Source organism: Theropithecus gelada, chromosome 8 (genome assembly GCF_003255815.1).
Source record: "Theropithecus gelada isolate Dixy chromosome 8, Tgel_1.0, whole genome shotgun sequence".
Classification (NCBI taxonomy): Eukaryota; Metazoa; Chordata; class Mammalia; order Primates; family Cercopithecidae; genus Theropithecus; species Theropithecus gelada.
Window position 1 is genome coordinate 25,226,422 of NC_037676.1, and position 16,967 is coordinate 25,243,388.

At 48.7% G+C, this 16,967-nt stretch overlaps 2 protein-coding genes across 6 annotated transcripts in view; one reads left to right on the forward strand and one right to left on the reverse strand.

Moving 5' to 3' along the window:
• Positions 1 to 5,872: 5,872 nt before the first annotated feature.
• Positions 5,873 to 15,301, reverse strand: PNMA2 (PNMA family member 2). 5 transcript variants are annotated; one of them, XM_025395213.1, is made up of 3 exons: positions 15,031 to 15,115; positions 10,765 to 10,893; positions 5,873 to 10,459 (listed from the first exon to the last, which is right to left on the reverse strand). In XM_025395213.1, exon 3 carries the CDS (start codon positions 9,969 to 9,971, stop codon positions 8,877 to 8,879), a length of 1,095 nt encoding a protein of 364 aa, XP_025250998.1. In that variant the 5' UTR covers positions 9,972 to 10,459; positions 10,765 to 10,893; positions 15,031 to 15,115; the 3' UTR covers positions 5,873 to 8,876. The 5 variants fall into 5 exon arrangements, with proteins under 5 accessions (XP_025250998.1, XP_025250995.1, XP_025250996.1 ...); XM_025395210.1 differs by having other exon boundaries at positions 10,822 to 10,898; positions 15,031 to 15,098; XM_025395211.1 differs by lacking the exon at positions 15,031 to 15,115 and adding an exon at positions 14,158 to 14,238 and having other exon boundaries at positions 10,765 to 10,898.
• A 106-nt stretch (positions 15,302 to 15,407) lies between these two features.
• Positions 15,408 to 16,967, forward strand: part of DPYSL2 (dihydropyrimidinase like 2) — a 146,052-nt gene continuing 144,492 nt past the window's right edge. The window contains exon 1 of the mRNA XM_025395205.1: positions 15,408 to 15,894. Within this exon, the coding sequence (XP_025250990.1) occupies positions 15,541 to 15,894 (354 nt within the window). The 5' untranslated portion in view covers positions 15,408 to 15,540. The remainder of the gene's footprint in view (positions 15,895 to 16,967) is intronic.

Consider the following 16,967-nt stretch of genomic DNA (forward strand, 5'->3'; position numbering starts at 1 on the left):
CTGCTGGGATAACTGGCTAACCATACCCAGAAGACTGAAGTTGGACCCCTTCCTTACACCATACACCAAAATCAGCTCAAAATAGATTAAAGACTTAAATGTAAAACCTAAAACTATAAAAACCCTGGAAGATAGCCTAGGAAATACCATTCTGGACATAGGCCCTGACAAAGATTTCATGATGAAGATACTAAAAGTAATTGCAACACAAGCAAAAATTGACAAATGGGACTAAAGAGCTTCTGCACAGTGAAAGAAACTATCATCAGAGTAAACAGACAACCTACAGAATGAGAGAAAATTTTTGCAGACTATGCATCCAACAAAGTCTAATATCCAGAATTTATAAGGAACTTAAACAAATTAGTAAGCAAAAAACAAACAACCCCATAAAAAAGTGGGCAAAGGACATGAACAGACACTTTTCAAAAGAAGACATACATGCACCCAACAAGCATATGAAAAAATGCTCAACATCACTGATAAGTAGATACGTGCCAGTCAGAATGGCTATTATTAAAAAATAAAAAAATAAAAGATGCTGGCAGAGAAAAGGGAATACTTATATACTGTTGGTGGGAGTGTAAAATAGTTCAACCATTGTGGAAAGCAGTGTGGTGATTTCTCAATGAACTTAAACAGAAGTATCATTAGACCCAGCAATCCTATTATTGGGTATATACCCCAAAGAATATAAAGAATTCTACCATAAAGACACATGCACAAGTATGTTCATTACAGCACTATTCACAATAGCAAAATTATGGAATCAACCTAAGTGCCCATCAGTGTAGACTGAATAAAGAAAATGTGCCGGGCACGGTGGCTCAAGCCTGTAATCCCAGCACTTTGGGAGGCCGAGACGGGCGGATCACGAGGTCAGGCGATCGAGACCATCCTGGCTAATACGGTGAAACCCCGTCTCTACTAAAAAATACAAAAAAACTAGCCGGGCGAGGTGGCGGCGCCTGTAGTCCCAGCTACTCGGGAGGCTGAGGCAGGAGAATGGCGTAAACCCGGGAGGCGGAGCTTGCAGTGAGCTGAGATCCGGCCACTGCACTCCAGCCTGGGTGACAGAGCGAGACTCCGTCTCAAAAAAAAAAAAAAAAAAAAAAAAAAAAGAAAATGTGGTACATATATACCATGGAAGACTATGCAGCCATAAAAAAGCACAAGATCATGTCCTTTGCAGCAAAAATAATGGAGCTGGAGGCCATAACACTAAGAGAACTAATGTAGGAACAGAAAACCAAATACTGCATGTTCCCACTTATAAGTGGGAGCTATACATTGAGTACACAAGAAGGGAACAACAGACTCTGTGGCCTTCTCGAGGGTGGGAGGAGGGACAGGATTGAAAAACTACCTATCAGGTACTATCTTATTACCTGGGTGACAAAATAATCTGTGCACCAAACTCCTGTGACATATAATTTACCCATATAACAAGCTAGCACATGTTCTCCTGAACCTCAAATAAAGATTAAACAAATTTTCTCCTTATCTTTGGCTTATAGGAGTTTGACTGTGCTATACTTATATGTGATTTTCTTCATATTTATTCTGCTTCAAATTGTCTGTTCCCTTCTTATGTCTTATTCCACTTCTGATTTAAGTTTTAATTTATTTCCTTTTTTTTTTTTTTTTTTGAGACAGAGTCTCACTCTGTTGCTCAGGCTGGAGTGCAGCAGTACGATCTTGGCTCACTGCATCCTCTGCCTCCTGGGTTCAAGCGATTCTCATGCTTCAGCCTCTCTCATTCTCCTGAGTATCTGGGATCATAGGCACGTGCCACCATGCCAGCTAATTTTTATATTTTTTTTAGTAGAGACAGGGTTTCACCATGTTGGCCAGGCTTGTCTAGAACTCCTGGACTCAAGTGATCCGCCCGCCTTGGCCTCCCAAAGTGTTGGGATTACAGGTGTGAGCCACCACGCCAGGCCGTAAGTTTTAATTTCTGTTGCTTGGTCTTTTGTTTCTGATGTAGGGTGGCAATGCCTACAGTGCGTGAGGGGGTACGGTGTTAGGTATGATCTCCTCTGCCTCTCTTATTCCTTCATCCGTATTAATTACCATCCTACCCCTGGGTCTGAGTGCTCTAATCACCTCCTAAGTAGATGTCCAGTTAGGGTATAACCTGCCCATTCCTGGAGAATGCTATATCCCCACCTTGGTAATAGAGGAAGTAGATGTGCCCAGCCTTACGCCTGCACTACAATTTTGATGGAGTCTTAAGTTGAACCAAAATATATTCTGGTTATGGGAGGAATACATTTCAGACCATGCCATTATGAATTCTGAAGCATCAGAGAACTTGTGGGCAAGGCTGGTGGAGGAGGAATAGCTCCTAAGTGGTTCAGCTACTGATAAACCTAGTGGTCCCAGTAGAAAAATATGACCTAGGGATTCCAGGGGGCTGCCAAGTAGCCCCTTTTGTAATTTACGAAAGCCCATACAAGGTCTTGGGAATAGCCTGTGAGACTCATACAGCTTTCCTTCTCATCCCACATTGCCACTTATAGGCCAAACTCAGACCAGTGACAGGGCTTGTGAATCCTAAGAATTACTACCTTAGCTTTAGACCCATAAATCACCTTGAACTTGGAAATGGCCTTGTCCATTCTGCATTGACAGATGTTATTCCTAAGATGGCAGCACACCTAGCTCTAGACATATACAGTTACCTTAGGCTCATACAGAAGATTTTTATTTTGAACATAAAAATGTCCACTGACCAGTACTTGGAATAGTGAGCAGAGTCGCAAAGCTCCACAAATGTGATCAGAGGCTGACACTTTTGTATGGGATGCTGCCAGGCAGTGCAGTGCCACCGCTAGTCGGCAGAACCCAGCCTCCGGTACTCACCGGCCTGGTTTCCATAGCCTTGCTTATGCTCACTTACAATATAAAGTCTACTTTCGCGACAACTGCTTGTTAGTTCCAGAAAGCTTTTATTTTAGTTAATTGTGTTCATTGGGAAAGCTGTTGTGCCCAGAAACCAGGAAAAGCATTCAGTGGAACTTTCAGGCCACCGTAGAGCAGGGAGATCTGGTGGGATGGGATGGGGACCCCTTTCTGCTCCTTCCTTCCTGCGGTGGGACTACCTGCAGTGGCGCCCAGCCCCAGCACCCTGCACAGTCTGGTAACTCTTCCCCTTTGGTAAATTTTCCCTTCAAGTGGGAGGAGGGCAGATTGGGAAAAAGCCTCAGCTGCTGCTTCTGCTGCTTAAAGCAGTCCAGACGATTAATGGGCAGCTCCAGCTGCTATCCTGAAAGTGAGACTGAAATCTTACACCCTTTTTCCTTATGTTAAAATTGATTTCGGCATACACTTCTGTAATTTTTAAGACAGTGCCCATCTGGAAGGTCAAGGAACATTTGGATACAGCAAAGGAGTTGTGTCACACAGGTTAGGACCAGGACAGCTCCAGGGCCTGGTACCTAGGAAGGCTAGCTCCTTCCTCCCTCCCTCCCTCCCTCCCTCCCTCCCTTCCTTCCTTCGCTCCCTCCCTCCTTCCCTTTCTTTTTTCTTTCTTCTTTCTTTTTCTTTTCTTTCTTTCTTTCTTTTTTCTCTTTCTTTCTTTCTTTCTTTTTCTTTCTTCTTTCCTCTTCTTTCTTTCTTTTTCTTTCTTTCTTCTTTCTTTTTTTTTCCTTTTTTTCTTTTTGAGACAAGATCTCACTCTATCACCCAGGCTGGAGTCCAGTGGTGTGATCATGGCTCACTGCAGCCTCGACCTCCTGGGCTCAAGTGATCATCCTGCTTCAGCCTCCTAAGTAGCTGGGACCACAGGTGTGTGCCACCATGCATGACTAATTTATTAAAATTTTTTTTTTGTAGAGATAGGGTCTTGCTATGTTACCAAGGCTGGTTGTGAACTTCTGGCTCAAGCGACCTCCCTGCCTCAGCCTCCCAAAGTGCTGATACTACAGGCGTGAGCCAACTACACCCCGCCTGGAAAGGCTAGCTTCAGAAAAGCCTACTTATGGGCACCAGCTTTCCTCCAGAAGAGCATCTCCATGAGTATAAGTCTTCTCAGGGCAAACTCAAGGAATTCCTGACCCACCCTGACAGAGAGGGGGTAAGCGAGATGCCCTAATCCTGGGCCTTCAGACCAAAGATTCAGCTGGTGGCTAACATAAAACAAGCCTGCAGCACGTTCGACAGCACTTGTCTCAGATCTTCTTACCTAGCTTCTCCATTTCATTTCAGGCTCCACTCCTTCAAAACACTGGCTTCCAACCCTCTTTCCTATTCCAGTCTTGTAGGACTTCCTTGGATATGTCTCATGGTCATTGTATTTTTCTTCCTAGTTTTTGTTGCTTTAGATAACACCAGGCCACATTCAGCCCTAAAGGGACCCCTCCCTGCCTTGGCTTGTTTTGTCATTGCTTTGTCATTGCCATCATCCAGGCCTGTCAGGGACACTCCACAGCAGGTGGTGGGACAGAGCGGGTGAGCTTACGCCAGGAAGGAACAAATGTATTTGCAATGACAATGAGCTAGGAGGAATGCTACCACCACCTTCCAGCCTCTCTTGAGCTGGGGGAGACTGAGCCGCTTCCCCTCCAGGGTTTCACAGGCCACAGAGCACTGGGAGGAGGACCAGAGTTGAGTGCAGGAAGATGGTGACAAGGTATTCAGTAAGGACTCTGGTGTTCCAGGCTGGTTTGTATAGATACCATGGAACGTCCAGAAGGTAAGTTGGAAGCATGGCATAGCGGGTAAAGGAGAGCAAAGCCGAGAGTTGCTGAGCAAAGTCTTGCATTTAGAATGGGCAGCAGAACACAAGAGGAGGGGTGGCCTGGTGGGCATGGCTGGTGCAGGTGCATGGCAGGTGACACCTAAGGCCTAAAGAGGCAGGAGTCTGATGGCCTGAGTCTTCACCAGACAGCCCTGGTGGAAAGTTATCCTCAGCTGTGACTCGAGAATCTTGGAGCCTGTATTTGAGAGTTAGGACTGGAGAAGTATGAAGTATAGGATGAGACCACCCCTTGGAGGGTTTGCTTGGGTGAGTATGAGATGGTGTTGGGCCCCCTCGGGATATTCCTCTTTAATGGACTGGTCTGCAGTGTGTATGGCCCAGTGAAAGATGCTCCCTCATTGTACTTTAGAAAAAAAGAGGAGAAGCAATTTCAAGAAGGCCAAAGGCAAGAGGAATTTCCCTCCATATACATCCATAGAATAAAAGGTGACTTCAGGTTGGGCACGGTGGCTCACGCCTGTAATCCCAGCACTTTGGGAGGCCAAGGCAGGTGGATAACCTGAGGCCAGGAGTTTGAGTCCAGCCTGATCAACAGAGTGAAACCCCGTCTCTACTAAAAATACAAAAACTTAGCTGGACCGTGGTGGTACACCCCTGTAATCCTAGCTACTTGGGAGGCTGAGGCATGAGAATCACTTGAAGCCAGTAGGCAGAGTTTGCAGTGAGCCGAGATTGCACCACTGTACTCCAGCATGGGTGACACCTTGTCTCAAAAAAAAAAAAAAAAAAAAAGAAGAAGAAAAAAAGGGTTACTTCAGTCCAGAAAAGCAATATTCTACCTTCAGGGTCATTCACCCTTGGTAGAATAGAGCCTGGAAATTTATCTGTACGGTTACTTTCCTAAGCAAATGAGCTGGGGGGGTCTCTGAGGCAACTGACCTCCATCTTTTCTTTCTGTATATTTTAAAAGAGAAATCAATGATGGGTGGATCAAGCTCTCTCTTGTCCCCAGAGACATAGTTCAAGCATTTTTTGCTTTCAGGTTTTCTTGCCTAGAGGATTCTAAGACCTTTTGACTTTAGCTTGATTTTCTCAAGTTATCTCTCAAAATTTTTCAGTAACAAAGCTCCTTCTTCAAGCAGTAGTTTATAGAGGCCACAATACAGGAATCAGAAAAACTTAGGATTTTATTAACATATATTTATTTTATAACTTCACATTTATAACATTTTACTTTGTATACTGTCAATAAATGACAATGAAACCATTTTCATAAATACAAAAACACATGAAATTAGGGAGTCATGGTAACCACCGCATCACTTTGGTCAAACAGTATTAAAAATATAATTTAGAAAGATAAATGATCACTAGTGATACCTTTAAAAAAATGCTTTTCTTACAATCTCAGGATATTCTTCAGTTAAACTGAACCACAATCAGAAAAAATAAGTAATTATTTAAAAGTCAAACCTCTCACAATTGTCAACAACTGCTGGAAGAGTCATCACAAATATAAAAAACAACAAGCACTCAAATTTACAATAAGAGCTGAAACGGTTTCTAACACCATGGTAGACTGGAAGTCAACTGGAAGCATATTAACTTGTGACCGCACAACTGTCAGGACAATAAAGAAAGCATGCATTGAATTGAGCAGACAGCAACATCATGAAAATCCTAAGCGCTTCAATGTATTGAGGGCTTTCCGTGTTCCAGATGTCATGCAACTTGCTTTAAAAGCATTAAGTCATTTGTTCATAACAACCGTGTACTCTCATCTTCTTATTTTTCAGATGTGGAAACTGATGTCTAGAGAAGCTAAGCAATTTGCTTACAGTATGCACAAATCTACCACGAGACTACACATCAACTGTGTTGGAGCTTTGCCTAGCACATATAACTAAATGGTGCTCATCTGCACTGCACTCACACACTTACGTGATACACAGGTCTGACCTAAATACACAGGTCTGATCTAAACAGCCATGTGGTACTACCGCTTTTAAAATCTATGAACAATTAAAAGTTCAGATACGTACACAGACACCATAAAGGAAACTTTGCTCTAAGGTCTACACAAAATGAGCCCATCTGGAAATAAACGCAAACCTGGTGGTGAATGCTTCTGTGTTAAAATTTGGTTATCAGCCCGTTTGAATCTAGCTGTTATTTACTAGAGATTTAAAGAGTTTAGGCCGGGCGCGGTGGCTCACACCTGTAATCCCAGCACTTTGGGAGGCTGAGGTGAGCGGATCACTTGAGGTCAGGAGTTTGAGACCAGCCTGGCCAACATGGCGAAACCCCGTTTCTACTAAAAATACAAAAATTAGTCGGGCATGGTGGCGGGCGCCTGTAATCCCAGCTACTTGGGAGGCTGAGGCATGAGAATCACTTGAACCTGGGAGGCAGAGGTTTCAGTGAGCTGAGATTGTGCCACTGTACTCCAGCCTGGGCGACAGAGCAAGACTCAGTCTCAAAATAATAATAATAACAATTAAAAAAAAAAAGAGTTTAAAATACATTTTGGAGATGGAACTACTAGAAAATCTCTGCAGAACTGCAGAGCACAATGTGAAAGTCATCAAGATGGTGGAGGGTGGACTAGTGTGAGTCAAAGTTCTGGGCTTCTGTCTAGGCTCCATTACTTCTTAGCATTTTGGTGTTGAGGAGACCACTTAACCCATCTGAGCTTCAGTTTCTTTCTCTTTATAAAGAGCAAAATTATACCACAACAGGGTGGCTGTATACATTCAGTGAGATATACATGAAACACCTTGCACACAGTAGGCCCTCAATAAATGTGAGTTCCTTTTCTCTCCTCTTTGTCCTTTGTTGCCACTAAAAATCTTCTCTAAGCAAACCAGCCTGCTCACTAAATCCAAACCTGCCCTAAACACCTCTGCTCTTGAGCATGCTGTCCCCTTATGTCCCCCATTCTCTGGGGACACCTCTCAGGCTGTGGACCTCTTGAAAGCAGAACTTAGGTTGAGTCATCTGTGTCTTCAGGGCCCGACACAGCACCTAGTTCTGGGACCATCTATCTGACACCTAGCAGAAAGGCAGGAAGAACACTTCCCAGGTTAAAACAACACAATAACGACAATATCAACAAAAACCTGCAAGCGGAGATGGTCCTATTCACTGGGTGATGACACTTTTATTGGGGTGATGAACTTAATTCACACAAAGGATTAGTTAGCCTTTTACCTGTCTAGATCATCTCCTCATCTAGACTGGAACCTGTCTGAGGGCAGGGCCCATTTTGTTGGTTTATAACTGCTCAACTGTAGGTTATAGCTGTAGTCTTGTAACTCCTTGAACTGTGTCTCACAAAGCCAGGTACTCAGGGAGAATTTGCTGATTTAAGGAAGCGAAACACCTGACAAGTCAAACAGCTTTATTTTTCAAACATATTACAAAAGGTTTTTTTTTTTTTTTTTTTGACTGCCAATTCTTTCTTCTATGGTATGGGCCAATTCTGGTCTACTTGGGATTATGTAAAGAAAATTGGAAGTACAAGTGTTTCAGATTCCTTCAGGCTTACTATCTAATATTTGGAGTTTAATCTTTTGTTCATTAATAATCTACAAAGGGTCTAAGAAACTCCTAGATATTTTTTCTTACAAAGAAAAATCAAGGGCCAGGCATGGTGGTTCATGCCTATAATCCCAGCACTTTGGGAGGCCGAGTTGGGCACATCATTTGAGCCTAGGAGTTCCAGACCAGCCTGAGCAACACAAAACCCTGTCTCTACCAAGAAACAAAAGAATAGTTAGGCGTGGTGGTCCATGCCTGTAGTCCCAGGTACTTGGGAGGCTAAGGTGTGAGGATCACCTGAGCCTGAGCCTGGGAAGTCAAGGCTGCAGTGAGCCACTGCACTCCAGCCTGGGTGATAAGAGTGAGACCCAAGAAATAAAGAAGAAAGAGAAAAAGAAAAATAGGAAGGAAGGAAGGAAGGAAGGAGAGAAGGAGAGGAGAGAAGGAGGGAGGCAGGGAAGGAAGGGAGGGAGGGAGGAAGGAAGGAAGGAAGGAAGGAAAGGAAGGTCAATAATTGGCTGTCATGCTTTGATTTTAGTCCCATACATTAAAGAAAAAAAAATTTAAAGGTCTTAGCCTAGTAAAGTGAATGTCCCTAGGCCCACTGGCTACGGGTCCTGCCCCCAGGTGGTTTTCAGTCGTCCCCTTCATGATTCCAGCCGCCATAGCCATCTCCTTCCTCTGGCTCTTCGATACTCTCATTCTCAAAGGAGGCCTCTTCCTCCTCTTCTTCCCGTATTACCTTCATTAGCTCAAGGAAGTTGGGGGGCGGGCCCTGATCCTTCAGCTCCCTAAGCCGGCACCACAGCATCTGGTTAAGAGTGGCCCCAGCCATGACCTGCTCCAGGCGGACCTGGTCCGCAATACGCCGAGGGATGGCGCGTTTCTCCACGGCTCTTCGGAGCAGGGTTTCTAACCGTAACACATAGGCTGAGACCTTCTCTCCTTCCTCCTGATAGGTCTTCAGATACCTCACCTGGGCTGTCCTGCGGCTCTCTAGGCTCCCAAACACCTGCTTAAAGGCCTCCAAACACTCTTCTACACTGATGGACGGGTTGTCTGCCTGCACTATGTGCATGAGGTCCAGGGCAGGGCCCCGCAGGCTTTCTGCCAGCCACCTTTTCTTTTCTGCCTCTGTTACTGGCCACTCTTTGACTATCTCCGTGGCCTGTTCCAACCAGACCTCAAAGGGCTCTTCCTCTGGGGCCGGGACAGCACTCCCAGAGAACACTCGCAGTTTCCGGTATCTCATAGGTAGCAGGGGCTGAGGCGCCTGTGCCATTGCCTGTCCCAACAAATGGGCCAGTAATTCTGGTGAGATGCAGGGCACTGTGGCTGGAGACATGCCCTCGTGCCCCAGGGCTCGAAACATACCTGAGACCGTCTGCCCCTCTTTTTCTAGAAAGAGGTTCAGTCTTTCCAGAAACTCAGTGTCCTGATTAGGGGTCTTAAAGACCACCTTCCAGACACCCCCCTTTCCCTGGACCTCACTGGGAATGGCCGAGACATCAGTATCTTCCAGAAGCTCTAGTAAGACAGCATTGGCATTCTCCTGCTTCCGGAATATCTTGCCAAGCAGTCTATACCTGCCCAGAGACTTTAAAGTCTCCTGAAGGACCTCCTGAATCTCAGCCTCCTCATAGTCCGCCGGTATCCCCGTAACCATCAGTGACTTCTGCTCATCCACACTCATTATCCTGCACCAGTCCTCTAACAGCGCCAGCGCCATTGTCCCAAGAACTGACCCCCTCTGACTCTACGGGCACCAATTTGTTAGTGGGGCAGCTATGCACTGACTTAGTATTGAAAATATCCTGAATGAGCGGCTAACCTTAGAACCCACCAGTGAATGGGTCCCAGACTAGGTCACTCAAAGACAGTCCCAAAGTTTTCTGGACAAATGACCCTGGCCTCCTCAGTGGCAAGAACTCAGGACTTCTTGTCTTTAGACCTGACCCAGGTGGGCAGGTTGTATCTCAGTTCTAACCACACCTCTGTCCGCAGCTCTGAAGTTTGGTTGCGGATGATCTTCTCAAAGATGCTGGCAGCCACGTGGCGCTGATCCTTCTGGGATAGTTGAGGCACCTGGGTCAACTGCTTTCTCCACAGCCTCCTGGTCTCCGATGTCTCGTCTCTCTCCAGTTGGTGGGAAAATGCCTTCCACTCTGGTACCCAGAACTCTTGGAGAGAAGCCTCCCAGCAGGGTGGCTTGGAACCCTAGTGAAACAATGTTCAGTTTTACTACATAGCGCTCTCTTTCCCTGGAAGCATCCATACTCCAGTCTGGAATGGAACTGGGGGCAGATGGGGGTTCTGCTTCACACTGTGCTTGCATTCATCCCACTCTTGTCACACCCCTTGTTTGCTTACTGTGACTTTTTTTCTCCTGAGGACTCCAATGAAATCTGGCGTTCCCACCATATGCTCATCAGACCTGTTGATTAATGTCTGAGCCCCAGTTAAGGACAGGATTCAAGGTCTTTGCCATGTGAAAGATGAAATCAGGAGATGGGGCTAAATACCTGTCTATGTGTTCCCAAGTGTTCCGCAAGAGGTGAGGAGCTTATTTATTCATTCACCTTTTAGCACAGGAAGACGTCACCCACCTCCACACAATGGTGTGTCTGGCTCTTAGCTCCAGCCAAGCCAAGCTGCCCTGTTACACATAAATAAGAAGAACAGGTATTTATGCTTCATTAATATTCAGCAGGAAGACTGTTAATGCACTTATTCAAAAATAGGACAATCTTTCACAATACTACTCAGTATTAAGTTGCTTTACCTCTTTGATTAACAAAACTAATTAGGAATCACTCAAACGTTTAAACATAGTTTAATCTAGGTATAACAATTCGGGGGAAAAAAACCTCAGGGCCGACTAAGTTAAATTGGGAATTATGAATTAATTCTCTCTTGTTGTCTCTGGAAGGTTTTGCAAACACACATTTGGGCTTTGCTTTTGCTATGAACAGTAAGTGAAATAGTTTGAATGTTTGTCCCCTCCAAATCTCATGGTGAAATGTGATCCCCAGTGTTGAAGGTGGGGCCTGGTGGGATGTGTTTGTGTCATGAGAGTGGATCCCTTATGAATGGCCTGGTGCCATTCTTGGGGTAATGAGTGGGTTCTTGTTCTATTAGTTTCCTCGAGATCTGATTGTTAAAAACAGACTGGCACCTCCCTCCCCTCACTCTTGCTCCCTTTCTTGCCACATCTGCTCCCCCTTTGCCTTCTGCTATGACTGGAAGCTTCCTGAGGGGTCACCAGACGCAGATGCCAGCACCATACTTCTTGTACAGCCTGCCAAACTGTGACCCAAATAAGCCTCTTTATAAATTATCCAGCCTCAGGTATTCCTTTATAGAAACACAAAATAGACTTAAGACAGTAAGTTACTAACACAACACTCCCCAAGCATTTGTTTCTGTTTCTGTTTTTTGAGACAGGGTCTCACTCTGTTGCCTAGGCTGGAATGCAGTTGTGTAAACATGGCTCACTGTAGCCTTGACCTCTCCTGGGCTCAAGCAATCCTTCCACCTCAACCTCCTGACTACCTGGGACCACAGGCACATGCCACCATGCCTGGCTAGTTTTTAAATTTTGCATAGAGATGGAGTCTCCCTACGTTGTCCAGCCTGGTCTCAAACTCCTGGGCTCAAGCAATCATCCCACCACAGCCTCTCACAGTGCTGAATTATACACATCAACCACCACACCCAGCCTTTCTTAACATTTGAACTTTAACCCATCATTTGAGAAAAAAGAAAAAAGGAGGAAGCACGCCTATCAAGGAGTTTGTTCTGGAGAACATGTGGGGATTAGAGAACATAAAAAAGTTAGAGTTGTCCAGGCTCGGTGACTCACGCCTGTAATCCCAGCACTTTGGGAAGCCGAGGTGGGTAGATCACCTGAGGTCAGGAGTTTGAAACCAGCCTGGCCAACGTGGCGAAACGCTGTCTCTACTAAAAATACATAATTTAGCTGGGTGTGGTGGTGCGTGCCTGTAATCCCAGCTACTTGGGAGGCTGAGGCAGGAGAATCGCTTGAACCTGGGAGGTAGAAGCTGCAGTGAGCCGAGATCATACCACTGCACTCTAACCTGAGTAACAGAACGAGACTCTGTCTCAAAAAAAAAAAAAAAAAAGTTAGAGTTCCTAATACCTCCCAGTTACTGCTGCGGAGTATGTGTTAAGGGGCTACAACCATTTCCCCCTTGGCCTAAACATCTTCATCAACTCGAATGGGGGCCATACGCCACAGTGCTGTCCTGTAACTCTATCAGCAGTGCTCCTGCTGTGGGCACATCTCCTCAGTCTTCTGGGAGGTGCTGAAGGCACCAGCGGTGCCAGAGAGCCAGGAGGGCAAAATGCTGCTTCACCCTGTGCCCAGGAGTCTCACAGACCTGAGACTGCTGACTTCTCCATGCCTGACATTTCCTTTCTAAAATGTGGGGGCTGTGAGGGAGGGGCAAGTACAGTGGCTCACACCTGTAAACCTAGCACTTTGGGAGACCAAGGCGGGAGGATCACTTGAGCCCGGGAGTTTGAGACCAGCCTGGGCAACACAGTGAGACCCTGTCTCTACAAAAAGGAAAATAAAAAAATTAGCTGGGCGTGTGGCAGTCGCCTGTAGTCCCAACTACTTGGGAGGCTGAGGAGGGAGCCGAGCGGATAAAGGCTACAGTAAGCTGCGTTTGCACCATTGCATTCCAGCCTAGGTGACAGTGTGAGACTCTGTCTGAAAACAAAAACCAAAATAAAAAAACAACTGGGGGCAACCTTCCTCCCCACTGGGATATTTAGAGGAAACAGGGAATGTAAAAAGATACTGCCCAGGAAAAAGCATCTCTACGGTCTACAGAATGACTGCCATGCTGAAGTTAGGCTGTCTTCGGATGACTCTTCCTCCCAATGTGACCTGCAGTGTGACATTCAAATAAAAACATGGCAAAAAACACCCTTGATATACAATAGGGCCATGGATGGAAATATCTGGATACGGTAGAAATAGAAGAACCTTGTATTTTCTCACATAAAGGGGGTCACAGGACAAGCTGGAAAAGAAGCCAGACTTTGAGGTGGAAGACCTCACTGGAATTGGTGGATCATTTAACTAAATACCCAACCTTGGCCATGCGCCCCAAGCTCTCTTAATCTGTTTCTTAACCTGGAAAGCAGTGCTGATAAGACACGCATCTCAGAGGGGCTGTGAGGAGGAAATGATGTACTTCATTTCCTTGGAATGAAGAAGGAAGCGCTTTTTTCAAATGCTTTATTCAAATGCAAAGCACATCTGGCGCTAAGTCCAAAATGCGCCCTCGGGTTCTCTCAGCCCCTCCACTGCTATATTCTTCTTCCTCAGTCTCTCTTTCTCATCCGGAGACGCCTTTCCACCTATCACGGTGGGCTGATCTTCAAACTACGACTGGTTGTCAACCAGATGTAACTCTATTCACCAAACTATCTCTCACAATTGGATGGTGGGGGTGGTTGGTAACCGCATTTAATCCTGGGCTGACAATGGGATTGGATTCCTGGTTACACGGCCCTGCGCGGTCGCCCTGCGGTAAATGGCCTCTCAGCCCAAACCCACCCTGGTTTACTGAGCATGCCCAGACCTCCCTCCCGGGCCACCAAAGGAGGGGCACCATTTCTGCAGGATTTTGCCACTGTGGAAAGAGAGGCGGAGCTGTCATCGCGCAGAGGCAGGGACTGATACGCGGAAAGGACGTGGAGATGGGAATAAGTAATGAAGGACCCGCATTGACCGTGTTAGCACACAAATCTAATTGCCCTCTGGTGCAAACTTACCACCCTGTGGCCGTGGCTCAGCTACCTGCACACACACACCAAGTTCCTACACACCTTTCCCCCGCTTGGCCCCACACAATTCATGGCACTCACAGCCCACATCCTACCTCCTTCTCCGCACCAGATACGCACCCGCACTCACTCCCCAAACACGTGGCATCTGGTAACCTGGGAAACGCCGCGGCGGTGGCGCAGTGCGCAACAGGGGCGGGGGAATCAGGCGGGGCACTGGGGCGAGGGAAGCTGGAGATTTGGGAAGGGGGTTTCTATTTGTTTTTTCGCCCACTTTTTGTTTTTTGTTTTTTTGGTGGGGGAAGCAGAATAAACCAAACCGCGACACGTTCCTGCGCCCTTCTTGGTGCAGTGGCGCAGACATGGTCCATGGCGCCTTGGGCAATAGAGCAGGTCTGCACCCCCTCTCTAAGTCGTGGCACTGGGCTGGAATTCCCGACTGCACCCTTTGCTACACCCCCATAGACCACAGACCTGCATCTCTCTCTATGTTCCTCTCCCATCTGCTACGCCCCTCTGCATTTCTTCCCGCCATGTTGTGTGTCCCCCAACTCCCCCGTCACCCCAACCACACCAAAGTGGATGCACGAAGCGGGAACCTTCTCGTTTCAGTCTCTGCTCCGTGCAGCCTGCCAAGGCGAGTGGGCAAACTGAAGCTTGGGTGTCCAGCGTCTTGGCTGCCCCCCTCCTGTCCACCCTGCGTGTGCTACCCCTTGTTCATCTTCAGTGTCACCCCCCTTCTCATATCCTGAGTAGCCTGGCGCATGGCTTGTCCCCTTTTCCCATCCATCAGCTCACACCCAGGGTAACGGGGCGGGAGCCCTATCCGCAGTGCGCCCTCGCCCCCGGCCCACCTCCGCCATGCGACGGGGCAGAGGCGCCTGGACCAGGCAGGTGGAGGAGAGGGGCACTGGGGCAGAAGGCTGCGCCCTCGGGTCCTCACTCCGCGTGCCCTGCCCAATACTTACCCAGGCGCGGAGAGCGGTCAGCAGGCCCTCTGTTCCGCATCCATTAGCTGGTGGTCTGGCCGCTTCACTTCCGGAGCGCGGGGCTAGGGGCGGTGCCGCCCTCCCCTCTCTCTCTCCTTCCCTCCCCTCCAGCCCTCCCCTGCGCGCTGCTCCCCTCCCCGGCGCCGCGCCCCACCCACGCCTCCCTCCTCCCCGCGCTGCCGGGAACTGGCAGCCTCTCGGCTCCCGCAGCCGCCGCGGACGCCCTCCCAGATCCAACTTTGCCGCTTCCCCGAGCTCGCGCTGTAGCCGCGGGGGGCGTAGGCAGGGAGGGGAGAAGCGGGGTCAGGGGGAGGGACCGGGAGGGTGGGTCGCCGGCTCGCCAGCCCTCCTTCCTTTCTGTGCACCTTGCGGTGGGCGGCGAGCGGCAGCCGCGGCAGCAGCTAGGGGGCTTGTGCACACAGCAAGGGAGAGTTAGGGACTGGCAGACGGACGGACGGACGGCGAGGACCCTCCCTGAGCCCCCGAGCCATGGCCGAGAGAAAGCAATCCGGGAAGGCGGCAGAGGACGAAGAGGTCCCTGCCTTTTTTAAAAACCTGGGCTCCGGCAGCCCCAAGCCCCGGCAGAAATTCTGTGGCATGTTCTGCCCGGTGGAAGGGTCCTCGGAGAACAAGACCATCGACTTCGACTCGCTGTCGGTGGGCCGGGGCTCGGGGCAAGTGGTGGCTCAGCAGCGGGACGTCGCCCACTTGGGTCCGGACCCGCAGCCGCCGTACTCGCGGCAGGGCCGGCGCGCCGGCGGGGAGCCATCTGTTGAATCGAGCCGGAAGGTGGAGATCCGGAGGGCCTCGGGCAAGGAAGCCCTGCAGAACATCTACGACCAGGTCGGTGTGGGGGTGGGGGGTGGAGACGGAGGACGGGGCTCGGGGATCGCCCCTCCCTCGCCCCTGAGCCCGGCGCGCCCGCCTTCATGCCCCGCCCTGTACCTCGCCTCCCGCATCTGCACGCGCACCCCGCCCTACCCGCCCCTTCTCCGCGCAGGGTGCGGCGAGGCTCGGGCTGGGCGGTGGGCGACCGTGAGCCCACAAAGGCTGCCCGAGTCTCCTTGAGCTTGGGAGGTGGGGGGTGGGCGTAGGGGATGGGCTGATCACTTGCTGGGGCGGGCGGTGGTCGCCTGGGAGGGGGTTGGCCGAGGTTCCATTCTTCTGAAATCCTCCCGGGCGGCTTCCGATGGCAGCTGCGACTGGGTGCCCCACCCTTTTTTTGAGGCGGCTCGGAGCGTGCGGTGGAGGCTTTGCGTGAAGGCCCGCGGCTCCCCGGTGGTCGGGAGGGGTGGGGGTTCCGACGGCCGCTCCCCGCAGCCTCCGCCGGCGCCTTCTGCGCTCACGTCCTGAGCTCCGAGGCCAGGACCATGGTCAGCGCCCCCCGGACCGCCTCAGAGCACCGCACCGCCCTTGACTCCTGCTCGCAGCTTGAGAAGAGCCAGGGAGGCCGTGGAGTCGCCCGAGGAAACCGAGACGCTCCTAAATAGCCTATGTGGGGAACAAAGTTCCAATAAGTGTCTCAGCCAGGGCTTCACGGAGCTCTCCCCAAACCGCTATGTGGGAGGCGCTTTAGGAACCGGGGAACTAAGTGGATTATGTTCAAAGGGTCAAAAAGACAAGAAAAGGGGGAAAACCCCTCGCATTCGAAATAGACTATCGAAGAAGACTAAACCCCCTCTTCCTGTGTTAATGGGGGAAACAAAGGCCGTTTTGGTCACTCTTGATTTTAAAAAATGTTTGTCACTTTCTGACAAATATGAACAGTGAGCATTTTCAGCGTAGTAATAATCTCACACCACAATTCTCTCTTTATCTGAGTGATCCTTACACTAGTGTAATTCTTTTCCACAGCCTTAATTTCTTAACTGATAATTTACAATGCAAAATGTTTTAACACGTTTTCTGTTTCTCTC